The 17345-nt window shown below is 46.4% G+C and overlaps 1 protein-coding gene across 1 annotated transcript in view; it reads left to right on the plus strand.

Annotated features, from left to right (window-relative positions):
- LOC119976530 (trichoplein, keratin filament binding) overlaps positions 1-17085 on the plus strand; it is a 53003-nt gene extending 35918 nt beyond the window's left edge. The window contains exons 8-13 of the mRNA XM_038817129.1: positions 65-131; positions 1273-1445; positions 7832-7913; positions 11546-11731; positions 12709-12852; positions 12994-17085. Coding sequence (XP_038673057.1) covers positions 65-131; positions 1273-1445; positions 7832-7913; positions 11546-11731; positions 12709-12852; positions 12994-13026 — 685 coding nt within the window. The 3' untranslated portion in view covers positions 13027-17085. The remainder of the gene's footprint in view (positions 1-64; positions 132-1272; positions 1446-7831; positions 7914-11545; positions 11732-12708; positions 12853-12993) is intronic.
- The last annotated feature ends 260 nt before the right edge of the window (positions 17086-17345 follow it).

Consider the following 17345-nt stretch of genomic DNA (forward strand, 5'->3'; position numbering starts at 1 on the left):
TTTGGGCTTTTCCTGTTAACAAAGAGTACTTAACATGCTAACGTCCTCCCTTCCCCCTTTGCAGCCGGATACTGAATCGTCAATACAAGACACAGATGAGGAGACGCGCACAGCAGGTTCAGGAAGAGTTGGTAAGGGGTCCTGTGCTGCAGCATCAGGAAGTTCAAAAGTTTAATTAATAGTCTTATACCAATAGGCTCAGGCGGGCGTGAGGTGCGCATTTATTAATTTGGCACATTTGTTTAATTTGACGCTTTTTGCCCGAAGTAAAGGACAGAAAAAAAAATTTGAACGTTTGGGGAATTTCAATGAAAAGACCAAATAAGCACCCTAAAGAACTTAAGACTTGGTGGATTTAGCAGTTCAAGGAGGAAAAGCTCTGAGTAATGCAAAACAGTGCGGTATGAAGTTAAATAGAAAATGAACCATTAAGGAGCAGCTGTTCCTATCAAATCAACAGTCCCTCAGTGCAACACAAGTGGAGTGATTAGTGAGATGGGTGATTTGCTTCATTTGTTTCTGGACTTTCAAAGAAAGCATGATTTATCTTTCAGCATACTTCACTGTACTGTTAATGAGAAGGGCAGGGAGGTGAATGTATTGCTTGTCATTGTAACTAACAGTTTAACATGGCTGAGAGCAGTCAGATTGACTATTCCTCCCAGTGGCAGAGTACATTACCTTTACTAATATCACAGTGATGGCATAGCTGAGATGGAGACCTCATCATGGGGATTTGTGAGTGTAGATCTGTCACCCGCCATTTCCTGATGTAACATGTTGGAGCTCAAATGCACTGTGCCAGCCTTTATGCTTTTTTAAAGCAGGGTTGTTCATACATCCTGCTAATTTGCCAGGAACAGTTTCAAATCAAATAGAATGTTGCTGACTGATCAAGAGGCAATTGTCATCTATCATGAGTTGACAGACAACCAGTGCAAAAAGGCCATGCAGCAGGTAGGTAAGGGAACAATCTTCACATTCCTGTAGTCTGGAGTAATAGCGGGAACACTGCTGTAGGAAATGATTGCAAATTGCTTCATATTTTTGTTCTGATTGCTGGATTACGGGTGGTATGCATAATTGTACTGTTGAGTGATTTCATTGCCAGTCTTTTTAAAGCATTAATGGTAGAATCTCCGGCACAGAGACAGGCCCTTCAGCCCATCTAGTTGAAGCATTCTTTATGGAAGGGCTGTCCGCCTTTTATTGGATTTTAGTACAGTTTGAATTGCTCAGCTCTCTATGATGCACCTTCTTTTCAATTTGCAGGAACTAGATCGCCAATTTCTTGCATCTCTCATTGAAAAGGAAGAGGTGGACCAACAGCTGCAGTCTGCGAGGCGGGAACAGGCCAGAGCAGATGCAGCATGGATGAAGAAAGTCATTGAGGAGCAGCTGCAGTTGGAGAGGGAGCGTGAGGCCGAACTGGACACTATATTCAGGTCTGACCTTGATCATTTGTATGGATAATGCTCCATTTAGTTGGTTGGCAAGCAATTGTACAGGAAGGAAAAGGATGAAGAGGCGATTGTATTTGTCTCCTTATCACAGGAGTGTGAAATAGTTTAATCTCATATGATGATGAACATCATATCTGTTGAATACTTGCATCAGATATTGATGATTTCTTGAAAATGTGTGCTCCAGGCGAAGGCTGTCCAGTTGTAGTCAATTATTTGCCAGCATAATACTCCTCTGTGCAAAATAGGACCTTGTCCCAATCAGGAACACTTTCTGCTGCTTTTCCCAGTGAGCTACTGAAATATTGAGTCTTTGCTTAACACTGACTCTGAGCTTTTTTCCCCACATTTCACCCCATCACCTTTTAATCAGCAGCAAGAATTGCTTGGTGGTGAAAGCTGTCTTTCTTCTGCCTCTAGCGTTCGCATAGCAGTGAAAGTTATTCAGGAGCCAGAGCTCTCAGAGTAAACATGTCACTTGAAGTAAGAATTCCTGTTCTAATGCATTTAATGGACATCGAAGGGTCCTATCATAAGAGTATTCCTCTAAATCAAAATCTCCATCCTGTTTAAATTTCATGAAATCAGCACAGTTTTTTTCCACTGAATGGAAGGAGAAATCTAATTAAAAGCAAAAGCTATGTTTTCATTTCTGTCGCAACATAATTGAGCGGCATGGTGGAACAGTGGTACGCTGCCTCACAGCTCCAGCTCACAGCTCACAGCTCAATTCCGACCTCGGATGACTGTTTGTGTGGAGTTTGCACGTTCTCCCAATGTCTGTGTGGGTTTCCTCCGGGTGCTCCGGTTTCCTCCCACAGTCCAAAAGATGTGCAGATCAGGTGGACTGACCATGATAAATTTCCCCATAGTGTCCAACGGTTAGGTGGGGTTCCAGGGATTGGGCCTAGGTAGGGTGCTCTTTCAGAAGGCCAGTGCAGTCTCAATGGGCCAAGTGGCATCCTTCTGTACTGTAGGATTTCTATGATTTCATAAATTGAAAGAAAGGAACTTTTTTGGACTACAAATCTGTTTTTCTATTGCATGCCTACAAGCTTTATAAATGAAATATGACTTGCCACATTTGAATCCTAGGAATAAATTGGGTCTGTTAATGAGATTATTATTCTAAAAGTGTCACATCCTTTGATGAGGTTATTTTCTCAAATTTCAGTGTAACACTTTGTGGTGACAATATACTGAGGGAGTGCTGCACTGTCAGAGGGTCAGGACTGAGGATGTGCTGCACTGTCAGAGGGGTAATACTGAGGGAGTGCTGCACTCTCAGGGGTAATACTGAGCGCGTGCTGCACTGTCAGAGGGGTAATACTGAGGGAGCGCTGCACTGTCAGAGGGTCAGTACTGAGGATGTGCTGCACTGTCAGAGGGGTAATACTGAGGATGTGCTGCACTCTCAGGGGTAATACTGAGCGCGTGCTGCACTGTCAGAGGGGTAATACTGAGGGAGCGCTGCACTGTCAGAGGGTCAGTACTGAGCGCGTGCTGCACTGTCAGAGGGGTAATACTGAGGGAGCGCTGCACTGTCAGAGGGTCAGTACTGAGGGAGTGCTGCACTGTCAGAGGGGTAATTTAAAAAAAAAAAAAAAATTTTTATTGGAATTTTTTGAAAAATATATATCAACAAAACCATAATAACAATAACAACAATAGTAATAAACACCCCCCCCCGGCACCCGTAACACCGCATATAACAAACCCCCCCCCAACCCCAATAAACAACAAAATTAATTAACAATAAGCAAATTAACTTAAACACAATCCCCCTAAACCCCCCCCCCGCCTTGAGCCAGAAAGTCGAGGAAAGGCTGCCACCTCTTAAAGAACCCTTGTACCGACCCCCTCAGGGCGAATTTGACCCTCTCCAGCTGAATGAATCCCGCCATGTCATTAATCTAGGTCTCCACGCTCGGAGGTCTCGCATCTTTCCACTGCAGCAAGATCCTCCGCCGGGCTACTAGACATTGGCCTCTTTCGCCTCCTGCACTCCCGGCTCCACCCCAACCCCAAATATCGCGAGTCCCCAGCCTGGTTTGACCCTGGATCCTACCACCCTCGACACCGTCCTCGCCACCCCCTTCCAGAACTCCTCCAGTGCCGGGCATGCCCAGAACATATGGGCATGGTTCGCTGGACTCCCCGAACACCTGACGCACCTGTCTTCGCCCCCAAAGAACCTACTCATCCTAGATCCGGACATGTGGGCCCGGTGCAGCACCTTGAACTGGATGAGACTAAGCCTCGCACATGAAGAGGAGGAGTTCACCCTCTCCAGGGCGTCCGCCCATGTCCCCTCCTCAATCTGCTCCCCCAGTTCCACCTCCCACTTAGCCTTCAGCTCCTCTACCGACGCCTCCCCCACCTCCTGCATTACCTGGTAGATGTCAGACACCTTCCCATCCCCGACCCACACCCCCGAAAGCACCCTATCCCTTACCCCCCGTGGGGGCAGCAAAGGGAACCCCTCCACCTGTCGCCTAGCAAACGCCTTGACCTGAAGGTACCTGAACATATTCCCCGGGGGAGTTCAAACTTCTCCTCCAGTTCACCAAGGCTCGCGAACCTCCCGTCGATAAACAGGTCTCCCAACTTCCTAATGCCCGCACTGTGCCACCACAGGAACCCGCCATCCATGTACCCTGGGACAAACCGGTGGTTCCCCCGCAGCAGGGCCTCCACCGAGCCCCCCACTTCCCCCCTGTGTCACCTCCACTGCCCCCAAATTTTGAGGGTTGCCGCCACCACCGGGCTCGTAGTGTACCTCGTTGGAGGGAGCGGCAGCGGCGCCGTTACCAGTGCCTTCAGGCTCGTGTCTCCACAGGACGCCATCTTCATCCGTTTCCATGCTGCCCCCTCCCCATCCATTACCCACTTACGTACCATCGAGACATTAGCCGCCCAATAGTACCCAGAGAGGTTGGGCAGCGCCAGCCCCCCTCTATCCCTGCCCCGCTCCAAAAAGACCCGCCTTACCCTCGGAGTCCCGTGCGCCCAAACAAATCCCAGAATGCTGCTGTTCACCCTCCTAAAAAAGGCCCTCGGAACAAAAATGGGGAGGCACTGAAACAAAAACCAAAACCTCGGGAGCACCGTCATTTTAACGGACTGTACTCTACCCGCCAACGACAACGGCAGCATGTCCCACCTTTTAAATTCCTCCTCCATCTGCTCTACTAACCTAGTAAAATTGAGCTTGTGCAGAGTCCCCCAGCTCCTAGCCACCTGAACCCCCAGGTACCTAAATTCCTCACTGCCATCTTTAGCAGGAGCCTACCAATCCCCTCCTCCTGATCCCCCGGGTGTATGACAAACAGCTCACTCTTGCCCAGGTTCAATTTATAGCCTGTGAAACTCCCAAACTCAGCAAGAATCTCCATCACCTCCGGCATTCCCCCCACCGGGTCTGCTACATACAACAGCAAGTCGTCCGCACACAGCGACAATCGGTGCTCCTCCCCACCTTGCACCAAGCCCCTCCACCTCCTCGACTCCCTAAGAGCCATGGCAAGAGGCTCAATTGCCAGCGCAAATAGCAAGGGGGACAGGGGGCACCCCTGCCTCGTCCCAAGGTGGAGCCTGAAGTACTCGGACCTCCTCCCATTTGTCGCTACACTCGCCATCGGGGCCTCGTACAGCAACCTCACCCATTTAATAAACCCCACCCCAAACCCGAACCCCTCCAACACCTCCCACAAGTACCCCCACTCAACCCTGTCAAAGGCCTTCTCCGCATCCAATGCCACCACAATCTCCGCCTCTCCTTCTGCTGCCGGCATCATTATCACATTTAGCAGCCTTTGCACGTTAGTGTTCAGCTGCCTCCCATTCACAAAACCCGTCTGATCTTCATGTACCACCCCAGGCACCCAGTCCTCTATTCTAGTGGCCAAGATCTTCGCCAGCAACTTGGCGTCTACATTCAGCAGTAAAATCGGCCTGTATGATCAGCACTGCAAGGGGTCCTTATCACGCTTCAGGATCAGGGAGGTTAGCGCCCGAGACATAGTCGGGGGCAGAACACCCCCCTCCAATGCCTCGTTGAAGGTCCTAACCAACAGGGGGCCCAGCAGGTCCGCATATTTCTTATACAATTCAACTGGGAACCCATCCGGTCCCGGCGCCTTCCCCGACTGCATGTGGCCAATCCCATTGACCAGCTCCTCCAACTCGATCGGCGCCCCCAGTCCCTCCACCTGCTCCTCCTGCACCCTTGGAAATCGGAACCTGTCCAAAAAACTCTCCATTCCCCCTCCCACCGCCGGCGGCTCCGACCGGTACAGTTCCCTATAGAAGTCCCTAAAGACCTCATTGACCTCTGCCCCCTGCCGCACCACATTCCCATCTCTATCCTTCACTCCACCAATCCCCCTAGCCGCGTCCCGCTTACGAAGCTGGTGCGCCAGCATCCTACTTGCCTTGTCAGAGGGGTAATACTGAGGGCGTGCTGCACTGTCAGAGGGGTAATACTGAGGGCGTGCTGCACTGTCAGAGGGGTAATACTGAGGGCGTGCTGCACTGTCAAAGTGGTAATACTGAGGGTGTGCTGCACTGTCAGAGGGGTAATACTGAGGGTGTGCTGCACTGTCAAAGTGGTAATACTGAGGGCGTGCTGCACTGTCAAAGTGGTAATACTGAGGGTGTGCTGCACTGTCAGAGGGGTAATACTGAGGGTGTGCTGCACTGTCAGAGGGGTAATACTGAGGGAGTGCTGCACTGTCAAAGTGGTAATACTGAGGGCGTGCTGCACTGTCAAAGTGGTAATACTGAGGGTGTGCTGCACTGTCAGAGGGGTAATACTGAGGGCGTGCTGCACTGTCAGAGGGGTAATACTGAGGGCGTGCTGCATTGTCAGAGGGTCAGTACTGAAGGTGTGCTGCACTGTCTGAGGGGTAATATTGAGGATGTGCTGCACTGTCTGAGGGGTAATACTGAGGGCGTGCTGCACTGTCAGAGGGGTAATACTGAGGGAGCGCTGCACTGTCAGAGGGTCAGTACTGAGGGAGTACTGCACTGTCTGAGGGGTAATACTGAGGGAGTGCTGCACTGCCAGAGTGGTAGTATTGAGGGCGTGCTGCACTGTCAGAGGGGTAATACTGAGGGAGTGCTGCACTGTCAGAGGGTCAGTACTGAATGTGTGCTGCACTGTCTGAGGAGTAATATTGAGGATGTGCTGCACTGTCTGAGGGGTAATACTGAGGGCGTGTTGCACTGCCAGAGGGGTAATACTGAGGGTGTGCTGCACTGTCAGAGGGGTAATACTGAGGGAGTGCTGCACTGTCAGAGGGGTAATACTGAGGGCGTGCTGCACTGTTAGAGGGGTAATACTGTGGATGTGCTGCACTGTCAGAGTGGTAGTATTGAGTGTGTGCTGCACTGTCAGAGGGTCAGTACTGAGAGCTTGCTGCACTGTCAGGGGTAATACTGAGGGAGTGCTGCACTGTCAGAGGGGTAATACTGAGGGTGTGCTGCACTGTTAAAGGGTCAGTACTGAGGGTGTGCTGCACTGGTAGAGGGGTAGTACTGAGGGAGTGCTGCGCTGTCTGAGTGGTAGTACCGAGGGAGTGCTGCGTTGTCGGAGTGGTCGTACTGAGCGACTGCTGCGCTGTCGGAGTGGTCGTACTGAGGGGGTGCAGCGCTGTCGGAGTGGTCACACTGAGGATGTGCTGCGCTGTCGGAGTGGTAGTATTGAGGGGGTGCTGCGCTGTCGGAGTGGTCATACTGAGGATGTGCTGCGCTGTCGGAGTGGTAGTATTGAGGGAGTGCTGCGCTTTTGGAGTGGTAGTATTGAGGGAGTGCTGCGCTGTCAAAGTGGTAGTATTGAGGGAGTGCTGCGCTGTTAAAGTGGTAGTACTGAGGGAGTGCTGTACTGTCAAAGTGGTAGTTCTGAGGGAGTGCTGCGCTGTCGGAGTGGTCGTACTGAGGGAGTGCTGTACTGTCAGAGTGGTAGTTCTGAGGGAGTGCTGCGCTGTTAAAGTGGTAGTACTGAGGGAGTGCTGTACTGTCAAAGTGGTAGTTCTGAGGGAGTGCTGCGCTGTTGGAGTGGTCGTACTGAGGGAGTGCTGTACTGTCAAAGTGGTAGTTCTGAGGGAGTGCTGCGCTGTTAAAGTGGTAGTACTGAGGGAGTGCTGTACTGTCAAAGTGGTAGTTCTGAGGGAGTGCTGCGCTGTTGGAGTGGTCGTACTGAGGGAGTGCTGTACTGTCAGAGTGGTAGTTCTGAGGGAGTGCTGCGCTGTTGGAGTGGTAGTATTGAGGGAGTGCTGCAAGTGCAGCCAGAGACTGCAATGGTGTACTTAAATTCTAGGATGCACAAATGGGCTTTTAAGTTTGAAACAAAATCCCTCTGATTCCAGGGAGGAGGCCCAACGTATGTGGCAGAAAAGAGAAGAGGAGTGGGAGAGAGAGAGACACGCAAGAATGCGTTTAATGCAGGAGGTATGGAAGTCACATTCCTTGCTTGATTTTATAGATTAATTATTTGAAAATGTCAGATTGTTGTCTTTGTATATATGATGCCTCACAAATGCAGCATTGACATTTATTACATCCACTGAATGTGAATTAAGCATTTTCTTTACAAATATCAAACTCTCCAGACTAAGTCACCAGTGCTAGTGGGTTTGCGAGGAGTCTTTTGTTTGATGCTTCTCTGCTATTCCCCACACTGTATGTTATTATGCTTGGTTATACTGTCAATAGAAGGTGGAGTAAATTTACCCTAAGGAGCAAGAAAGCAAATAACAGAAGTGATGCATCCCTCCCAGAAGCTTGTTTAGGAGTGGCTCTGGCCAAGCTGGCAGAAAGCCTTTGCTTTTAGCTAGGGAATGACTCAAATATGTCGGCAACCACAACAAGTGTTGACATTTTGTTTTGAAGTAAAGAATATGAAGTGCCACACGTAATTGACGGAGGGCAGAGGCCAATATATTTAACTACCAGCTAGTAATATTTGTTTTACAGCACAGAAGAAGTCAATTTCATCCTATTTGAATGAGATGTTCACTTTGTTCCATTCTCGCAAACTCCCCCAATTCCCTTTCAGGGATATTTTTCAAAAATTAATCTACTTTCCTTTTGAAAGCTGTTACGTATTCTGTGTCTACGATTGTTTCTGGTGGCATTCGTCCCTCTAATCTCCCATGGATAGAAATAATTTTCTTATCCTCACTGATGATTGTAAATCTATGCTCTCTTAGTTATCGACCGAGTGCTCAGCGGAAATAGGTATTTCCTGATTTATCTTTCCAAAGCTGTTCATAATTTTGAAAATCTCTTTTGAGGCTCATCTTGACTTTCTTTGTTTCAGTGAAAAATGTCCCATTGGTACCTCTTCGGTCAAAATGATGACAGCATTGATTTTGACAATTTAACAATGAGAATCTTTGACTACTTTGGCTGCCTCAGCTCCAAGCTAGGGAGTTGCCAAATCGGTGACTTCTGATTGTTATCTCGTCACCCTTTAAGGAGGCACTCAAATGCAGGCACTGGCATCTCTCATTGTTCTTGTTCCAGGTACCTTGCAGTGCTGGGGCCCACTGAAGCTGTAGGGAAGAACAAGGCAACAGTGCCTAAAGTAGGAAAAGTCCCCAACAGCCTCTCTGCGTGCCTTACATTAATTGAACAATTAGAAGGTGTTAACATGGATCACAGGACTAGCTCAGCTGACATTTCAACATCACTTCTATGTGGTCTTACTTCAGAATCATCCAACAAGTTTCTTTATGGGGAGACAATGGTGTTGTTGATATGCTGTTGAATTAGTAATCCAGAGGCTCTGGGTACATGGGCTCAATTCCCACTTTGTCAGCTGGTTTGAATTTCAGTTCAATCAATAAATCTGGAATATGAATATTGTAATGAACTCCAATTGGCTTTATTGGTTGGCCAATTGGAGTATGAGCTCCCTCAATGATAGCTCATTGAGGGGGCCCATATAATCACATGTGTAGGCTTTGTGAGCCAGTCTTAAGTTGACTGGACTGCTAGCAGCCCTGTTTGTAGCTGCTCCTGTAATATCGTTATTGTAAATAAATATTGGTGTGGTGCCGGAACTCCTGCCTCCCGTGGATTACTACAGATATAGTCTCAGTAATGGTGGGCCATGACAACTGACATTGATTGTTGTAAAAACCCATCTGAGTCTTCCAACCTTACTCAGTCTGGCCTCCATGTGTGACTATAGAACCATTTACGACAGAGGAGGCAACATTGGCCTATTGTGCCTACGCTGGCTGAAAATATGAGCCACCCAGCATTTGTTCCTTTGCCCTGTAGGTTACGGCACTTCAAGTACATGGGCGGCACAGGCATTGGGCAGCATGGTAGCACAGTGGTTAGCACAGTTACTTCACCGCTCCAAGGTCCCAGGTTCAATTCCCAGCTTGGGTCACTGTCTGTGTGGAGTCTGCACGTTCTCCCCGTGTCTGCGTGGGTTTCCTCCGGGTAGTCCAAAGATGTGCAGGTTAGGTGGATTGGCCATGCTAAATTGCACTTGGTGTCCAAAACGGTTAAGTGGGGTTACTCGGTTACGGGGCTAGGATGGAGGCGTGGGCTTGAGTAGGGTGCTCTTTCCAAGGACTGGTGCAGACTTGATGGGCCGAATGGCGTCCTTCTGCACTGTAAATTCTATGAGGTGCATATCCAGACATCTTTGAAATGAGATTTTCTGCCTCTACCATCCTCTGGGTGAAAATGTTTTGCTAATCCTTCTACCAATCACTTTAAATCTGTGCCCCTGACTTCTCTGCTAAGGTAAATAGGCCCCTTCCATTCCCTGTATCCAGGACCCTTAGAATTTTCTATATCTCAATCAAATCTTCCCTCCTCTGTTCCAAGGAGCGCTACCCCAGTCTATTTAATCTTTCATCATTGCTACAATTTTCCAGTCCTGGCAACATTCTCGTAAATCTCCTCTGTACCCTCTCCATTGCAATTACATCCGTTCTGTAATGAGGTGGCTTGAACTACTACACACAGTACTCAAGTTGTGGCCTAACTAATGTTTTATATAATTACAGCGTAAACTCCCTGCTCTTATATCCTATGCCTCAGCTAGTAAAGGAAAGGATTCCATATGTCTTAACCACCTTCTTGATCTGTCCTGATACTTCAGGGATCTGCGGACATTCACTCCAAGATCTCTCACTTCCTCCACACCTCCAGTATCCTTCCATTTTTTATGTTTTCCTTTGGCTTGTTTGACTTCCCCAAATGCATCACCTCATGCTTCTCTGGGTTGAATTCCATTTTTCACTTTTATGCCCATCTGATCAGTCCATTGATAGCTCAGATCCACAGTAATGTGGCAGCCCCTTAACTGCCCTCTGAAATGGCCGAGCAAGCCACCCTGTTCAAGGGCAATTGGAGATGATCAACAAATGCTGGCCTTGCCAGTGATGCTTAAATCCCATCAAATATTTTTTTTCTCCAATTAAGGGGCAATTTTGCGTGGCCAATTCACCTACCCTGCACATCTTTGGGTTGTGGGGGTGAGACCCATGTAGACACAGGGAGAATGTGCAAACGCCACATGGACAGTGACCCGGGGCTGGGATTGAACCAGAGTGCTCAGCACCGTGAGGCAGCAGTGCTAACCACTGCCTCACCATGCTGTCCCAATAATTTTTTTAAAGTACCGTTTCTTATCGGCATGTTATTCTGAAAATTCTTCCAGGGTTCCCTGATTTTTCATGTTATTTTTTCAAGAGATGGATGGAATGCCTGAACACAGTGTAGATGGCTGAAAATGAGAAGACAAATGTTCTTCTGCTGATGGTGCGAATTGAGGATAGGAAAAAACTGTCCCAGAAGTTGTCGGGGACTATTTAGTATAAAACTGTCAAGTCATTCAGAGAGTTCATAGATTGACTGGTGTGAGAAATGGAACAAATATCACGCTTGTGCAATTGGGATGCTGTTATAATGTTAGGCTTAAGGTATATTGTTGGAATGGATTAAAAGGGGCGTTACCTGACCCAAAAGCCTAAATTGGGCAGTATCACATACCCCTCACCTGTCGAGCACAATTTGCTTTAAGTAGATTATTTAATATGTTCATCTCTGGTTAGGTACTTGTAGGACGGCAGAGGCAAATCGTGGATAGGATTGAGATGAATCGGCGTGCTCAAGAAGAATCTGTTCAGCGTCGCGAGGAGCTGATCCGAGAACTGGAGGAAGTTAAGGAGATCACAAAACGGGAGAAGGAGGAAGAGGAGGAGGTGAAAACAGCTCGCAAACAGGAGCTGACAGCACAGGTTTGTTCCACAATTCTATTGATAGGCAGACACTGTGTCCCTAATGGATGTTCTCTTATTGTTACATGTTTAAGTGGGTCAGCGTACTACCACGTAATGCATTGTCCCTCAGAGATATTGAAAATAGCCATGTAACCAAAGATTATTCATATAGAACATACAGTGCAGAAGGAGGCCATTCGGCCCTTCGAGTCTGCACCGACCCACTTAAGCCCTCACTTCCACCCTATCACCGTAACCCAATAACCCCTCCTAACCTTTTTGGTCAATAAGAGCAATTTATCATGGCCAATCCACCTAACCTGCACGTCTTTGGACTGTGGGAGGAAACCGGAGCACCCGGAGGAAACCCAGACAGACACTGGGAGAACGTGCAGTCTCCGCACAGACAGTGACCCAGCAGGGAATCGAACCTGGGAGCCTGGCGCTGTGAAGCCACAGTGCTATCCACTTGTGCTACAGTGCTGCCACTTGTGCTACCATGGCATATGGTCAATGATGCCAGCTGATTTTAGTCACGCCACCATTGGTGCTAAATTTGTTTCAGTGAGTCAGCAGAGGAAGACCACTCTGCCCGACAAGTAGCAGTAAAATCTAGGTTCAGTCCTGTGTTTCTTCACACAATCAGTTGATGGAACAATGAGAAGAAGCCAAAGATATCCTCCACAGCAGGGAGAAATCTGAGGCTACATTTCCAACCCTGCCCACCATTACTATCCTCCCTCAGGCCAGCAGCTTCAAAAAAAGGAAAAATTGGAGTGGGGTTTGAAGCATAGGCAATGATTATTCCTAGTACTGCAGTATTACATTAGGGAATCCTGCAGGTCCACAGTAAGTCCACTGAGATCTTGCTATTATCCCCAACATTGTACAATGGCCTTTCATGCTATCAATAAATAATGAACATCTGTACTGGACAACATAGGACTGGTATATGCAGTTACTCCTCACTATTTTTTTTCATATTTCTAACACAGGTTGAAGAACGGAGGAGGCAGGAGTTGGAAGAGTTGGAACGGCAGCAGGAGGAAGAAAATGAGGAAAGGCTTGCAGAGAGGGAGCAGGAAGAGATGCTTCAACATGAGGCTAAGCTGATGAGGCAGCGAGGATATGAGCCTAAGGTAACTATATACGTTGTATGTAGATGCTTGGAGCAGTGCAGTGGCTTAGTTGGCAATGTGCTATCCAGTACTAAACTCTAAGCTATCCAGTTGTTAAAGTGAAAACATGACTTTTATTGCACCTGTTTTATATTTTATTAGATGTTCCACCGACCAAGAATAGCCTGGACATAGCTGAGAAATATAAGACTGGCTTGTGAAACGTGAGTCTTGCCTTGGAATGGATTGAGTATCTGGATCAAATCCACATCACTTGACCTCGCAACACAGCCAGACAGAGCCAAGTCTTCACTCCCTTTATGAAATGGGTGTTTCGGACACCACTTAATTGAAGGAGAAACTCCTTCAATTAAGGCCAGCATCTAAGGATCTCATTTGCTCCATGAATTACTGGCCTGCGTTTAGTATACATTAAGTATGGATGGTTCACAGCACTTAACCACTGTTCATTGTCTGGAAGATTGTGGGTTGTTGATACACTAAATCCATGGCATGCTGCCAGCGATATCTGGTAGGATCCAGATATATTCCTCCATTCCTTTCATCCAGGTTCTGAGCGATTGAGATCTACAATATTCCTCCAGTTTAGCAGTGGGTACATAATGTTACTTCCCAAATTACAAATTAGAAAAGCATCTGCTGTTAGATCATTCCAAGGTGTTGTGAATACTAGTGGCAAAATGAGTTAATGGACTTCCAACCAGTGAGACTTATAACTCCCAGTCTTAACTAACATTTTCACCAGGGCTTCACAAAGTATGAGAACGGAATGCCTAAAAATTTGACAGATTTTGACCAGAACCTCCAGCAGGGAAATAGAAAAGCAGGAGAAGGGAAGAACGCAAAATTTCCTACCTATGTTCTTCAAGTGCACCACTTCATCCAAAGTTGACCAAGCAGCACTCTTAACTGTATGGAACCGTGTACAACCTGGACTCCCTATCCTCCTAGCAACAGGAAACAACGTGCGAGGAAAGTAAGGGCAGTGGAGAGTTAGGAAACTCACACTGAGTTCAGGCGTGTTGGAAAACATTACCAGATGTTACAATGTTCAATCCGTAATACATCTCGACCCTTTTTTGTATTACTGCATAGTGTGTTTGCACACGGCCTAATATTATTCATTGTTTTTGCTGTAATGGACCTTTTAACCGAGGTATCAATATGGTCAGACAGATAGGACAGGAAGGTTCCATGATGGTGTCTTGTATTTGAAGGATTTTAAATCTTGTTGCAAGTATGTGTGTGAGCTTTACATTGGCAGTCTAGAAGTGCAACAATGATTAATTTCAGCACTCACTTGTTCCCCTGTTGAACTTCAGTTTCTTGCTTTCATCCTGGATTAGGAATCAACATTTCCTACAGCAACATTTCCTATTTTGAGCTGGGAAGTTGCACTAGTTATTAGGTATCAAGGATTTTGCTTTGGCTTGTGTGACCCAGGTCTCTACTCCCTCTGCTCTCTCACATTTTTAACCTGGAGGGAAAGGGGGAAACTGAGGAAGGGGACTAGAGGCCATGGGAAGAAGATAATCAAGAGTGGTACTGTGGAATATGAGTGAATTGGGGGCTCGGAGATTTCAAAACCAAAGTGGCCGGATTATTGATGGCTGTCTGAACATCAATGCAAAATATTTTTTAAATTATTTGGTGTTTTGGAGAACAATTAAATTCAGATAACATGTTTGAACATGAGGTTAGTGAAAATTATGTTTTTAACACAAATTTTTAGTTCTTTTGCTTATCTCAGGGCCGTAAGTCTTTAAAAAGTGTCTGCGCATTTTCAATAAACATGCACAGAACTGACACCTTCATTTCAAATTTACCGCTGTGGTGTCTGAATTCTTAAAGAACATTCAACTGGAAATGTTTAATTTTATCCACTCCAACCAATGTCTACTTTAGGCATTGACTACCACATTGAAAAGTATATCCAGTGCACTCTGATCTCCATGTGAATCTTTTTTTAAACGATTTCTGACATTCAAGAATCAGCTTCTGCAAACATCAATGGATCAGAAGGTGGAAAGGACACGTTATTAGCCCTTCACCCAAGCATGTACCTGCTCCATCCTATCCTATTGCTGAATTGTTTGCCAGCTAAGATTGGGGAAGTATATGACTGGATAAGTCACAATAGTAGGTTTCTCACTTCTGATATTGGAATGAGCCAGAGCAGTTAGGAGAGGAACAATATCATAACTGGCAAATTTTGTTTTGATTTTTAATAATTTATTGCTATACATTTAACTCTGTACGATTTAGCTTAATATTGTAACAAAACCGAAAATATTGCATAAATTCAGCAGGTCTGGCAGCTTCTGTGAGGAGAGAAACACACATTTTTTTCTAGTCCATGGGACCATTCTACAGAACTGAAAAGAGCCAACAATGTGCAGGATAGGTAGATTGGCCACGCTAAAATTGCCCCTAAATTGGAAGAAAAGAATTGGGTACTCTAAATTTATTTTTAAAAAAAGAACTGAAAAGGGATGGAAATGTGATGAATTATATACTTGGAGGGTGGGGAGATTTGATAAAGATCATAGAATCCTTACAATGCAGAAGAAGGCGATTTGGCCCATCGAGTCTGCACCGACCCTGCGAAGGCCAATCCCCCTCCCTTTACCCGCAACCCCACCTAACCGTTTGGACAAACTTGGGGACAATTTAACATGGCCAATCCACCTAACCACATCTTTGGACTGTGGGAGGAAACCGGAGCACCCGGAGGAAACCCACGCAGACAAGGGGGAAAGTGCAAACTCCACACAGTCACCTGAGGTTGGAATCGAACCCGGTCCCTGGCGCTGTGAGGCAGCAATGCTAACCACCATGTCACCCCAATGTCATGGACATGGGACAAGGGGACTGTTAATGGTGCCATTCAGGACTGAAGAGTGTTAATAGGGTGAGAAACGTAGGATAGCAGAATGTGGTAATAGGAGAACAGAGGTCAATGCTCAGTGGGAGCAAAACTGAACGACAAAGGATAGTGGCTACGTGGGGGCAGGGGGGGTTCTGCTGGGACAAGCCAAGGAAACAGAAAACAAAAGGGGGTGGAGTCAAGATGGAGGGGTATGTTCACAGTCCAGCATGTATTTAGTTAAATTAACTTTGGCTGCTTTACAATTAAAAACAGATTAGATTTAATTTTGTATATTAATCCATTCAACAAGGTACGGACATTTGGGTCACACCATTGGAATCACCTTTGTGCCTTTTCCTGTTGGAGCATACGTTTTACTGGCAGGATGCAATGTTAAAATAGATTTGAAATCTTTTTGCCGAGCCAGAGTTTTTGAACAGGGTGGCACAGTGGATAGCATTGCTGCCTCATAGCGCCAGGGACCCGGGTTCAATACCGGGCTTGGTGACTGGAGTTCCCATGTCTGCGAGGGTTTCCAAAGATGTGAAAGTCAAGTGGATTGGCCATGCTAAATTGTCCCTAAATATCCAAAGATGTGCAGGTTAGGTGGGGTTACGGGAATAGGGTGGGGTAATGGGCCTAGGTAGGTTGCTCTTTCAGAGGGCTGAATGGTCGCCTTCTGCACTATAGGAATTCTAAGGTTCTTGGAACTGGGAAGCAATTAAACGGAGAAAAATCAGGCTAACATCTTTTGTAAATTATTGAGCAACTTGGGCTTTGAAGTCTTACTCTCTGTAAATAGCAATTTAAATCTTGAGCATCATTTAGGTTTGCCACAAAGGTATTCCACCTGGAGTTGATGGAGCTAATGTGTGTGTGAAATGTGTCCTTGCTTAATTAGCAGCAGTTACTGTTCACAGCTGCTTTTCTTTTGTTATTTCACAGGATGTGGGTATCGCTGGCTAAGTCAGCATTAATTGCCTATCTCTAAAAGCCTGACAAGGTGTATAACACTCAGGACTGTTTTATAACTCTTTAAATTTCAGATGATTTAAAGCTATAAAAACTCTTCTAGTGCAACCATTCAACTGATTAATTGCCAATTCACTTGTATTCTTGATGGCTCTGAAACCCAGCCTGGGAAGCCTCCAAGTGTCTCTTTACTTGCTTTCAGGCTGAATTATTGATGTTTGTAATATAATGTTCAAGTTTATTAAAAGCCTCCCAGCTTTTTTTTTCTGAACCTTTGTGACATTTTATTTTCACGGCAGTGATCATGAAACAAGAAAAAGAAACAATATAGGGCTTGAATGTTTTTATTTATATTTTTAATCAGTTATTATATTAATAAAATATCTTGTACATAAAATAATGGAATTTTCATGTTTTTGTCACATCTTTCCTGCGGTTTTATTCCACCTGCCCCTCCTTGCCCTCTCCACCTCCAAATCCATAGAATCCCTTCAGTGCAGAAGGAGGCCATTCGGCCCACTGAGTCAGCAATGACCCTTGGAAAGAGCACCCTACTTAAGCCCATGACTCCACCCTATCCCAGTAACCCTACCTAACCTTTTGGACACTAAGGGACAATTTAGCATAGGCAATCCACCTAACCTGCACATCT

Source organism: Scyliorhinus canicula, chromosome 1 (genome assembly GCF_902713615.1).
Source record: "Scyliorhinus canicula chromosome 1, sScyCan1.1, whole genome shotgun sequence".
Lineage (NCBI taxonomy): Eukaryota > Metazoa > Chordata > Chondrichthyes > Carcharhiniformes > Scyliorhinidae > Scyliorhinus > Scyliorhinus canicula.